This window comes from Acinonyx jubatus, chromosome B1, assembly GCF_027475565.1.
Source record: "Acinonyx jubatus isolate Ajub_Pintada_27869175 chromosome B1, VMU_Ajub_asm_v1.0, whole genome shotgun sequence".
Taxonomy (NCBI): domain Eukaryota; kingdom Metazoa; phylum Chordata; class Mammalia; order Carnivora; family Felidae; genus Acinonyx; species Acinonyx jubatus.
The window spans coordinates 51077354-51089927 of NC_069382.1; the positions used below are offsets into that span (position 1 = coordinate 51077354).

At 36.0% G+C, this 12574-nt stretch overlaps 1 protein-coding gene across 2 annotated transcripts in view; it reads left to right on the forward strand.

Annotated features, from left to right (window-relative positions):
• Positions 1-12574, forward strand: part of MTMR9 (myotubularin related protein 9) — a 56985-nt gene that overhangs the window by 9226 nt on the left and 35185 nt on the right. For both annotated transcript variants that reach the window (XM_027069454.2, XM_027069457.2), the window contains exons 2-3: positions 4141-4249; positions 8842-8967. In XM_027069454.2, the coding sequence (XP_026925255.1) occupies positions 4141-4249; positions 8842-8967 (235 nt within the window). The remainder of the gene's footprint in view (positions 1-4140; positions 4250-8841; positions 8968-12574) is intronic.

Below are 12574 nucleotides of genomic sequence, written 5' to 3' on the forward strand. Positions count from 1 at the left end.
ATCTGCAAATATTTTCTGTCTGTGGCTTGGCTTTTCATTCTCTTTAACAGTGTCTTTCAAAGAGAAAATGACTTAAATTTTGAAGAGGCCCAATTTACCAGTTCTTTTATAGATTGGGGTTGCGGTGTCTTATCTTAGAAATCATTGCCTAACCCAAGGTCACAAAGATTTTTTTTCTCTTTATCTTCTAGCACTTTTATAGTTTTAGGTTTTATCTTTATGTATATGATACATTTTGAGTTTTTATATATGGTTTATCATATACATATATGTGTGTGTATGTATATATATTGCATATAGATATCTGATTGTTTTGCCCTTTTTTCAATGCATTGTCTTTGCATCTTTGTCCATATATAAATAGAACTGTTTCTAGACTCTTTTTTCTGGTTCATTGATCTGTTTATCTTGATGTTGTTACCACACTACCATACTGTCTTAATTACAGTAGCTTTATATTAAGTTGAAATTATGTAGTATTACATAATTGTTCTAATTAAAAGTTCTGTCTATTTCAGGTCATTTGCATTTCCATATGAATTTTAGAATCAGCTTGTCAATTTCTTTAAAAAAAGCCTCTGATTTTGATGAGAATTGTGTTCAATCTGTTGATAAATGAATTTGGTAAGAGTTAACATCTGATATCTTAATATTGAGTGTTCTGCCCCATGAACAAAGTGAATCTCTCCATTTTATTTTGGTCTTCTTAAATTTCTTTCAGTGATGTGTTGTAATTTTCACTTACAGATCTTAGGCATCTTTTGACAGATTTTCCTCTATTCCACATTTTTAGATGCTCTTTCAGATGGTATTTTAAAAATTTCAATTTCTAATTGCTCATATGTATTAATTATGTTTTTTACTTTCTGTATTTTATAATACATTGATGTCTTAAGCCCCTTGCAGACCTGGAGCGGGACTGCTTCCACTCAGGGTTAGCTATTTCCTAGAGATAGCAAGAAAATTGCCTGCAAGCACACCTTTGATATGCAGACCAACCAATCTCAAGTCCATACCCGCATCTGCTTCCTCTTATCAGGCTTCTGCAGTCAGGACCACTATTCTCCTGTCCTGAATTCTTCCAGGGCCAGGTACCAGACAACCAGGGATCACTGGTATAACCCAGAGCCTGACAGAATTATTCAAACTCTAATCCTAAACTTGCTCAGCTCACCTACCCTGCCTTTCCCATTCTTTTCTGTGAAACATCACAGAAGTTCTGGCCCATCCTTTCCTCTCGCTCTGTCTGCCTCCTGACTGACCCAAATGCTTCCCCATGTGGCTCTGAGTGACATAGTTTGCCTCTCCTGTTGGGAAATGTGAGTAACAAAATAACTTTTCAGTAACAGTTATCTCCTGATCTATCAGCCTCACCATCCTGAATAAAAACCAAATCCTGGGCGTTTTAAACAATTGTTGCGATAGTGTATAGAAATACTATTGATTTTTGTGTATTGAATTTGTATCTGGCAGCCTTACTAAACTCATCTTTTAATTCTAATAGCTGTTATGTATTTTTCATCGGCTTTTCTAAATAGGCAATCATGTCATCCGCAACTAAAGACCATTTTATTTCTTTGTTTTCAATCTGGATGCCATTTATTCGTTCTGGTTTTGTTTTTTTGTGTTTTTTTTTGTTGTTGTTGTTTTCTTTTGTTTTGGCCTTATTGCACTGGCTATTAACTGTCAAAACAATGTTGAATAGAAGTGGTGAGAGTGAACATCTCTGTTATTTCTGATATTAGTGAAAAAGTATTTAGTTTTCACTGTTAAGTCTGTAATTAGTAGTAGGGTTGTTTTGTTTTTGTTTTGTTTTGTTTTGGTAAATGCTGTTGAAGATGTTTCCTTTTGTTCCTAGTTTGCTGAGAGTTGGGGTTTTTTGTTTTTGTTTTTTAAAATCAGGAATAGATGTTGACTTTTGTCAAATGCTTTTTCTATATCTATTGAGATGATCATGTGGTGTTTTTCTTTTTTAATTTGGCAATATGATAAATTGCTTTGATTTTCAAATGATAAACCCCAATTGTTTATGATGTATTATCCTTTTCATGTATTGTTGGATTTAATTTGCTAATATTTTGTTTAGAAATTTTGCATCTGAGTTCATGAAATATATTGGTCTGTAGTTTTCTTGTAATGTGTGGTTTTTTTTTAATATATATATTAGGGTTATGCTGGCCCCATGGAATGAATTGATAAATAATTGCCTTTTCCTCAACTTTCTGGAAGAGTTTGTCTTGAATAGTATTTTTTCCTTAAACGTTTTGTAGAATTCATCAGTGAAGCCACCTAGACCTGAAGGTTATTTTGTTTTGTTTTTTGTTTGTTTGTTTGTTTTGGTGGTAGTAGGGAGGAGATTTTAATGAACATTTCAGTTTATTTAATAGCTATAAAACTAATTAGGTTCTCCTTGAGTTTGTGTCTTCTAGGAATTTGTCCACATCATTTCCCTTGTTGAATTTATTGGCATAAAGTTGTTACTAGTATTTCCTTTAATGTTTTTAATGCCTGTAGAATCTGTAGAGATTCTCGTTTCTCTCCTTACTGGTATTGGTAAATTGAGACAGATTTTCTTTTTTCCTGATCACTTTGACAAGTGGTTTATTGCTTTTATTGTTTTCAAACAATCATTTTTGCTTTTCTTGTTCCCTATAATTTTCTTTTTTCTCTTTCATTGATTTTGGCTCTGATCTTTATTATTTAATGTCTTCTGCTTTGGATTTAATTTGCCCTTCTTTTCCTAGTATCCTGGAATCTGAAGTCACTATTACGAAACTTTCTTTTTTAATATAGATGCTCTCCTCAGACTATCAGCCCCACCCAGGTTCCCTCTCCTGTGGCCTGGAACTCAAAACAGTAAACCGGGGTATTTGTAGGACTCATCTTGTTTCCCATCTCCCAGAGATCTCTGTTCTTTGTTGCTTGATGTCCAGTGTCTTGAAAACTGTTCTTATATTTTGTCCAGTTATTTTGGTTGTTTCAGGTGGGAAGGTAAGTCTGGTCCCTGTTACTCTACCTTTGCCAGAAGTAGAAGTGCCAAGAATGTGAGTTTTCAAAATAAATTTTATAAGCGGCATTCTAGGGTGTTGATAGGTTGTGGATGTCTGGTGGAATTATCTTTACTAGGATTTGACCCGTGCTGATAACGTCTGCTTGTCCAAATTAACAACGCAGTGGTGAGAGGCATAGGGATGCTTACAATTCAGATGGCATTCAGAAGAGTGGCTGTAGGAGATGTCTTTCTAAACTGGGCAAAAAGTAGGTTAAATGAACAGCATTTGGACAATCTAAGAATTCCTAGTTAAGGAATACCCAGAACTATTAATGGAAAAGATTTAGGGCCAACCAGTGGCAAAGCAAAAGAAAAATCAGAGCTGTTAGCAAGTACTGGCAAAACAAAACAACTACAATAAAAGACGAAAATTCCAATAAAGGTAAAGTTACATTTGCACAAAATTTACTGATACAAAATTTGTGATTAGATATGACATTGATTTAGAATAGATATTGCAAGCTAATAGTTTTTAAAGACTGAAAAAGAGATATTTATATTTAAAATCAACTATTAAACTTGGAAGTAAGTAAAATCTGAAATGAAGTGTTTTCCTATGTTTCAGAAATACCTCTGTACAAACACTTACCACATTAATTACAGATCTTTTTTCTTCATTCTTTGAAGCAAGGTCCCAAATAATTTTCATTAAATGAATTGGCCTAGTATGAATTACTTTATGAATTTGAAATGTTTTTAAGTACATATATTTAAAATAATTTATGGCTCACATTTTAGTAATGCAGGCTTGCCTCTTCCCTAACTAGACTAATTGGGGAGAAGAAAGGTGAATGTAGATGGTAATTCTTTTTTCTACATTCTTTTTTCAAGGAAATAATCATATGCTTAAAGATAGAGACATATATGGGGGCACTTGGGTGGCTCAGTTGGTTAAGCATCCAGCTCTTGATTTCAGCTCAGGTCATGATCTCCTGGTTTGTGAGTTTGAGTCCTGTATTGAGATTCACACTGACAGTGTGAAGTCTGCCTGGGATTCCCTTTTCCTCTCTCTCAAAATAAATAGATATACTTTTTTTAAAAACATAGAAATGTATATGTTCCTAAGCATAATTTGTAATTTTTTACAGATTTGTGGGACCACTGGGTACCATCATCATAAAATGTAAAGACTTTCGAATAATTCAGTTGGATATTCCTGGAATGGAGGAATGTTTGAATATTGCCAGTTCCATTGAGGTAAATGTTTCAGAAGCAAAATCTGGTGAAAGTAAATAGTAATAAAAAAGAACCTTATATTCTTACTCAGTATAGCTCTTATGTTTGTTTTACTAGATATTTGGTCATGTTCTATGACTCACATATTGAAAATTGTTAGGAAAAGCCTCACCCGGATTCATTGTTATAGGAATGTATTAGGATTTTATTGACTTATAGCAGTTTTTAGTGTTCTGGGTTCCTTATTCCTCCAGGTTCACTCATTGTAGCATTTGACAGAATTTCCTTCCCTTTTAAGGCTGGATGATAATCCATTGTATGTGTATATGGTAAGGCTTTTGTTAGAAGTTACTTCTTTTATCAAAGCAAATAATTATCACCAGTGATTATAGCCCTGTGTTTGTTTTTAGCAAGTCTGAAGCAAACAGAGAATGTTTGCTTGTCTTAGGCAAATGTTTGCCTAAGACTAAAAAGTGTGTTTGTTTTATATTTGTATAAACAGTATTGACTGTCTCTTCAGATTTCAAATAATAGAAATTTTACTTGGATAATTTAATATTTAAATTGAGGAGCTCACTTCATTTTCTTCCCCATTCAAACCAACTATTTTGGTTTACACTCAAATTTTAAATTGCCTTATTTTAAATCATTGCTACTAAATTATAGTAATTAACTTTATGTTTATGGTATTTTCTAGATAATTATAGACACACTGATTTCTTTTCCCTCCGGCTATGAGTGACTAATCTGGTCTTTGTATCCAAAACAAATGCTAGTGGCTTAACTATTAAAAGGAGGCAGAAAGGTTTAAAAATCTAGAACTAGGATCATGTTTGGTTTCTAAACAAGAATAGAGAAATAAAAAAACAACTGTTGTGGTGCTGAGAAAATGGCATGTAACCATTTTACCTTCTGCCTTTGCTAAATTTTCCTTAAAGGAAATGAGAAGATGAGCTGAACTGTTTGTCTTACATATCTGTCATTTGGAAGTGACAGAGTAATGTTGATTTGGCCACATTCGCTAACATGGGTAAGAAACACACTGTGGTTTCTAGGCAGTTAAGCTGAAATACTGTCCTGCTCTTTGGGCAAGGAAATGCTACTGACCCATTTCATTTCAGCCTGTTTTTTGTTTTTGTTTTTGTTTTTTTTCAGTTGTGGGTTTGGATTTTCACTGGCCAATCTGCATTTTTCTTTTTATCTGTTTTATGGGTTACAAGATAGCTGGTTGGTGGGTGTCAGTGAAATCGCATATGGTGAAGGATAGTGGTGAAGAAATATAGGGCAAAGCTATTAACCCACTTTCTGATTGCATTTACTTAGCTTTGTTAGCATCTGACACTAATCAGTTGTTTCATTAGCTGTATATAGTACCTAAAATCCTTTAGAAACTGATTATATAGAAACCCTTACAGCTGAAAAGAAGCTATGAATTACGAGCCATTCTCATAATTTGACCTTAGGAAGTGAATGCTCTACTGGTTATTTTTACAACGTAGTAAATGTCCATAGTGAACGTGGCCTCTTGCCTTTTGCTGGTATCTAATTTCTTTCCCATCTCCCCTATATATCTTGATATAACTTGGAAGTAATAAGTGAATTTCTTATATAGCACAGTTGAACTGTTCTTTGCAATCAAGAATCCATATACCCAAATATATTCTGCTGCCATAAATAGAATCCCACTGGAGTAATAACTTGCAAGTGCTCGTTTTTCTAAATCGTAGTAGAAAGGCTGATGAAGCTTTTTTCTATGTAGTTTCTACTGTCTTTTGGAGTTGAAATGTTTTCAGTTCTTTCAGCATTAATGAGTTTAAAGGAAAAGTCCTACCTCTAGCGATACAAATTGTGATCACAACAAGTCAGAATATGAGTGCTTATTAACTGCTAAAGTGACTGCTGACTTGCATTAAAAATCACGGGGCACCTGGGTGGCTCAGTTGGTTAAGCGTCCGACTTCGGCTCAGGTCATGATCTCACCCTCTGTGAGTTCGAGCCCTGCATCGGGCTCTGTGCTGACAGCTCAGAGCCTGGAGCCTGCTTCAGATTCTGTGTCCCTCTCTTGCTCTGCTCCTCCCCCGCTCATACTGTCTCTCTCTCTCAAGAATAAATAAAGCATTTTAAAAAATTAGAAAAAAAAATCATGATTGTACCAGTATGCAAACAGTAGGAGGTTCCTTAAGAAAGTAAAAATGGAACTACCATGTGACCCAGCAGTCTCACTTCTGGATATATAGCCGAAGAAAACAAAATCATTATCTCAAAGAGGTATCTGTACTCCACTGTTCATTGCAGCATTATTCATATTACCAAAATATGGAAATACCCTAAGTATCTGTCAACAGATGACTGGATAAAGAAAATGTGACACGTAATCTATATATATAATGGAATATGATTCAGCCTTAAAAAACAGCAATCCTAATATTTGTGACAACATGAATGAAATTGGAGGGCTTTGTGTCAAGTGAAATCAGACAGAGAAGGCAAATAATTGCATGTTATTACTTATATGTGGAATCCTAAAAAACAAAAACAAAACTTAATAGAAACAGAGTGGAAAAGTGGTTGTTGGGGGCTGGGGAAATAGGGACAGGTTGGTAAAAGTTACAAACTTGCAGTTATAAGATGAATAAGGTCTTAAGATCTAATATATACCATGGTCCCTCCAGTTGATACCACTGTATTGTATAACAGACATTTTCTAAGAGAGTAGAACTTAAATGGTCTTAACAACAAAAGGTAAATATGTGAGGTGATGGACATGTTAATTGACTCAATGGGGGAGTCCTTTCACAGTGTATCAGATCATCACTTGAAATATCTCTTAGTTTTGGTAGTTTTACTTCAGCAAAGATGAAAAAAGATTTTTTTTTAAAAAAAAACATTTTTTTTTTAACGTTTATTTATTTTTGAGACAGAGAGAGACAGAGCATGAATGGGGGGAGGGTCAGAGAGAGGGAGATACAGAATCGGAAGCAGGCTCCAGATTCCAAGCTGTCAGCACAGAGCCTGACACTGGGCTCGAACTCGTGAACCACGAGATCATGACCTAAGCCGAAGTCGGACGCTTAACCGACCGAGCCACCCAGGCGCCCCCAAAAGATTTTTTAAATATTGCAAAAAATATCTTAAACCAATTAAAAAAATAAACCAATTAAATAAAATAATGTTTGTCCTGAACGATGACAGTTCTGGCCTAGGTCAGATGTGGACACTGGCCATTCTGTTTCTGTTTAGTGTGATTGGAAGCCAAAGACTCTACAGAAGTGGATAATGGATTATCCAGCCCTGCTTCTCCATATTTTCTGTTTTATGAGCTCTGGGGGGAAGGTGTCATGATTTATGAACAGACAGAATAGCTTTGGATGGGGATGTTTTTGTTAAGCTGCTGAACTACATGTCCAGTCTATTTTTTACTAAGGCTTGGGCCCATTCTTTTGTGAGACTGATCCTTCTGTGACCTAGAGGGAGGTAGCTTTATTCTGAGAGTTTTGGGGAGCTAGCATGATGTTGGGGCCCCGCCCTCCTCCAGAAGAGTGTCTCCATAGTTCCTGGAATTTGAATTATGCTAATTGATTTTGGTGCCTTTTTTTGCAGCCATAGAAGTGCTTTTCATAACTCCCCTGTCAGAAGGTTGAAATAGCCTCCATCACCTGGAGGATATTTCATCTGTCTGTTCCTCCCATTTAGTCAGATTTTCTTGGTGGTGTTACCCAGAATTCAAGAGTTCCAGATGAACACAGGCTCTTTTGGGGACCACAGAGTTAATGCCGCAGGTTGAGAATGGGTCATTGTAACATAAAGATAATATGATACATGACCAAATGGCATATCATTCTAAGGAGGTAGAACATGAACATTGATGGAGCATATGTGGTGCATATGATATGTGAAGCATATAATTGCCAAGATCAATTTCAGGGTTTATCATGTGCCAGGCACTATTATTAACAGGCCTGTTATATACATTATCTTTCTTAATGCTACCAATAGCTCTATGAGATAGGTACTTTAATTCCCCCCATTTTAGAGCTGAGGAAATAGAGGCATTAGAGTGGTTACATTAGTTAACCATTATTGCACTGGGATCTGGAATTTGAGTCTAGCAGTTTGGCTCTAGTCTGACTCTGGCCACTTACCTGTGACACCCTTATTTATGGTTATTAACAGACACTGATTTTATGTAATTTACATATGCTGATACAGTTGATAGCTGGGATTTTGAGCCATGACCTTGTTTGCTAACAAAACGTGTTTATTTTCTGATTTCCAGAAATATTTGGACCTTTTTATTAGGCTTTGTTAAGTGGTGTCAAAAGGAGTTATTTAGTTTTTCTCCTAGAATAGGTGTACACACTTTTCTTGTCCTTGTGTTCATTCAGCAAATGATAACTGAGTGTATGTTATGTGCCAGATACATACCTTGTTAGATGCTAAAAGCATGGAAATTAGCTTCAATAAACTATATATCTAGTGGTAAGTACAATGCTGGAGAAATATATTGGGTGTGTATCATTATTGATCGTATTTAATACCAATTTGGCAGTTAGAAAGTGTTGAAATTGCAGTATGTTCCTTTTCCTTTCTTTAATTTCCTTTTTATGCCCTAGGCACTGTCTACCTTGGACTCTATCACTCTGATGTACCCTTTCTTTTACCGACCCATGTTTGAAGTGATAGAAGATGGCTGGCATTCTTTCCTTCCTGAGCAAGAGTTTGAACTCTACTCTTCAGCTGTGAGTTAACTTTTCTGAGAGATCTATATGTAATGAGAAATAACCCAGCACCTTACTTGTGAAAATGATCACTTCCTTTTGACAAGTAATAAGGTGTTGTTGGCTTATCTATGCCTAAAAGAAATTTCTGGTAGTGATTAGTAATGCAACTTCTGCCATTCAGAGATTTGCGTAATTTATTTTCAATGCTGTAGCTCAAGTGATTTTTCCACTAGTAGATTTGCTGTATTCCAAATACTACTTTTTTAATTTCGAAAATGACATTGATAAAACATTAAGATCTTCATAAAGGTAATCCTGACATGTTTGAATTAATTGTTGATTATTTTAAAAGTGTCTCCATAGATACAATTTTATATGTAGTAATTAGGGTCTGAGCTATCCCAAAGAAGTCTGTTGAACCCACTGTGTACCTTAGACAGCATTAGAGAAACATAGATCACATTTGTTTCTGTGGGATAATTTTTATGTTTTTAGAACTTGGGTTATTAAGACCATGTTACTAGAACGAGGTTTTCTTTCTCATTCTTCACTATTTTACTTCTTTCTTTTTCCATCACACCTATGTAAATGGACCCGGTGGGGGTGGGGCATGGGGATGAAGAAGTAGGGACCAGGGTGCTATGTAATTTAAAGAATAAAGATGTTCATGGCAAGCAAAGTGTCAAAGGAACAAGAAGTTCACATTCTTATTTATGGGGCATTTTTGTGTAGTTTGTGGATAACTACGTGTATTTACACTTACATTTAGTGTTTTTATTGCATTACAAACTGCATAGTAAACATTCTTTAAAAAAAAATTTTTTTTAATGTTTTAATTTATCTTTGAGAGAAAGAGAAAGAGAAAGAGACAGAGAACAAGTGGGGGAGGGGCAGAGAGAGGGAGACACAGAATCTGAAGCAGGCTCCAGGCTCTGAGCTGTCAGCGCAGAGCCCGACGCAGTCCTTGAACTCGTGAGCTGTGAGATCATGACCTGACCGAAGTTGGACGCCCAAACGACTGAGCCACCCAGGTGCCTGCATAGTAAACACTCAAATGCATGATGCTTTTCTGTTGTGTCAGCTGCCACCTAATGGTTACCTTAGGGGAATCCTCAATTATTTCCTAGGTGGCAAATGGCTGTCACATGGTGGTCAGAAAGAGGGATGTCTGGATGATTTGCTTGGTTACCCAAAACTGTCCATACAGATGACCTGCCTGTGATTTATCTTGGAGATGGTGCTGTGAGTGAACCAGTGTAATTCTACATTCTACAACTCAACATTCAAGTTAGTCTCCTATTCTGTGCAGAAATCTCCTGTTCGAAAAAACAACCATGATGTTGTTGTTTAGCCTCTGCTTGAACTCTTAGTGCGGGAGAATTCGCAAAAACACAATGATGCCCCATTTGGGGACAGCTCTTATGCTCAGCTGAGCTGTGTCTCCCTGTACACAGAGCCAATGTTTCTGATGTTACCTTGTGTTACCCAATTTATCTTATTCCTCTACCATGAACTGTTCCTCAAATTAAGAACTTTTATGTCCCCGTGAAGTTTTCTTTTCTGTAGATTGAATGTCAGTATTTACCTCAGCTTTTCTTCTAGTAACAGTGACCTCAGGTCCCCACACTGTCCTGGTTGCTCTTCCCAACAGGGCCTTCAGTTTGTCATTTATTCTCTTAAACATATGGTACCCATAGCACTTGGTATAGATTGGAACTATGACTGGTACTTTAAGGCAGCTTAAGTTTGAATCAGCATTTTTGAGAATTAAGTTACTAATGAAATAAGTGAAAATTCCTGCATCTCACATGTGTTACTAAGGGATCCTCCCTATGTTTCTGTTATTTTATTTACATACTAATTTTTACTCAGATTCAATACTTCTCCTTGTAGACATTTTCTTTTTGGCTCAGCTAATTATTTAAGCACTTTGTATGTTTGAAGTTCTGGTATTTTCCTGCAAATTTTGTAATCCACAGATTTAATGAGAACATCTTCAATGCCTTGTTTGAGGTATTACTAGATTATGGAAATTTAAGATGAGCAAAGCATGGTTCCTTCCTTCTACTTGTTCAAAGTCTAGCAATTATTTAAGTAATCAAGTACAATAAAAATAAGTGCTGACAAAAGTATCCACAAGGCACAGGGAAAATGACATAATTAAATTTGTGTTACAGAAAATCAATTCTGAAGCAAAATGCCAAGAAACTGCTTAAGAGGCTACTGTAATAATATAAAGGTGGTTGGATATAGCACAGAAAGATTCAGAAAGTAGAATTAAAAGGCATTGGTGACCCACTTACTGGATGTGAAAAGGATGCTACCACTGAGATAGGAAAGGCAGAAAAAGAAATATGTGTAGAGGGAATGAGTTCAGTTTAGTTTGGGGCATGGCAGTTTGAATGGCCTGTATGGTACATGTCATTGAATGTATACAAGAGATAGTCTAGAGCTTACTTGAGGGATGTGTTAAAAATGAAAAACAGACTAACCAGCAAATACATTGTAGAAACCATGAGGAGAAACTGAGATTGCCTAAGGAGCATCTAAAGTAAAAAGGATGCTAAGGATTGAACCATTTAAGAGGTAAATGGAGGAAAAATCCAAGAAAAGAGCAAGTTTCACATAGGAGGGAGTCAACAGTGTGGACAGCTTCTTACTCATTGTTTATTTTCTCTTTCACGGCGTAGAATATAAGCTGCTAGAATATTAACTTTACAAGGGCAGGAACAATGTCATTCTTGTTTTCTACTGTATTGCTAGCATGTGATCAACGAAGAGTAAATATTTGTTGAGTGAATGAATGTAGGAATGTGTATTTATTCAGGATAGGGCAGAAGGACAGGAAAGCCTTCTATGTATCATTAAAAATCCTCTGCCAGGTTAGACATCTATCACTTAATATTCTTTGAGTAAGTTTTTTTTTTTTTTTACCATGTAAAAACTTTATAATATTAGCCAGTCCCTACTTCATTATTATGTCCAAAAGAAATGTGTGGTATTGAATTAGTACTAAAACTAGCTATCAGGATATTGTGGGTTGCATCCCAGATATATTATTGGCTGCTTGACTTTCTGGGACTCCGATTCCATGTCTACAAAATGAAAGTATTGAACAAAGTGATCTCTAGAGTTCCTCCTATGTTAATCATGCTTTTTATTCTAGGATATCATGAAAAATTATTTCAGGTACTTTGTTGAAGTACACATACACAGTATATGTGTACTCCCCCAATCTACCACTTTAGAAATTATATATAAAAAGGTGATGAGGTCCTCCTTTTGATTGAGTAGCTCCTATCTGACAAGACCTCCTGCAGAGATAGATGACAAACTATGAATAAAACACAAAAAACTGCCATCTGAAAGCTCTGGTAATTGAACAGAAAGCAGCATTATTTTGGAGGAATCAAAACATAGAGACAGTGAATGCCAGAGTGGGATTTCTATTTGGGCGGCTTTGTCCTCAGGTCAGCATAGTTGTGGCATTGATAATGTGGAACAGCTAACGTTCCAATAGAAAGCCCACCTTCTTCTGGTGGGAGGAGCCAGGTGAACGGTTTGGGGCAACCAGAGAGCCAGAAAAGGGAAACCTTGATTTTGTGTGCAGCCTTGAACTTCGGGC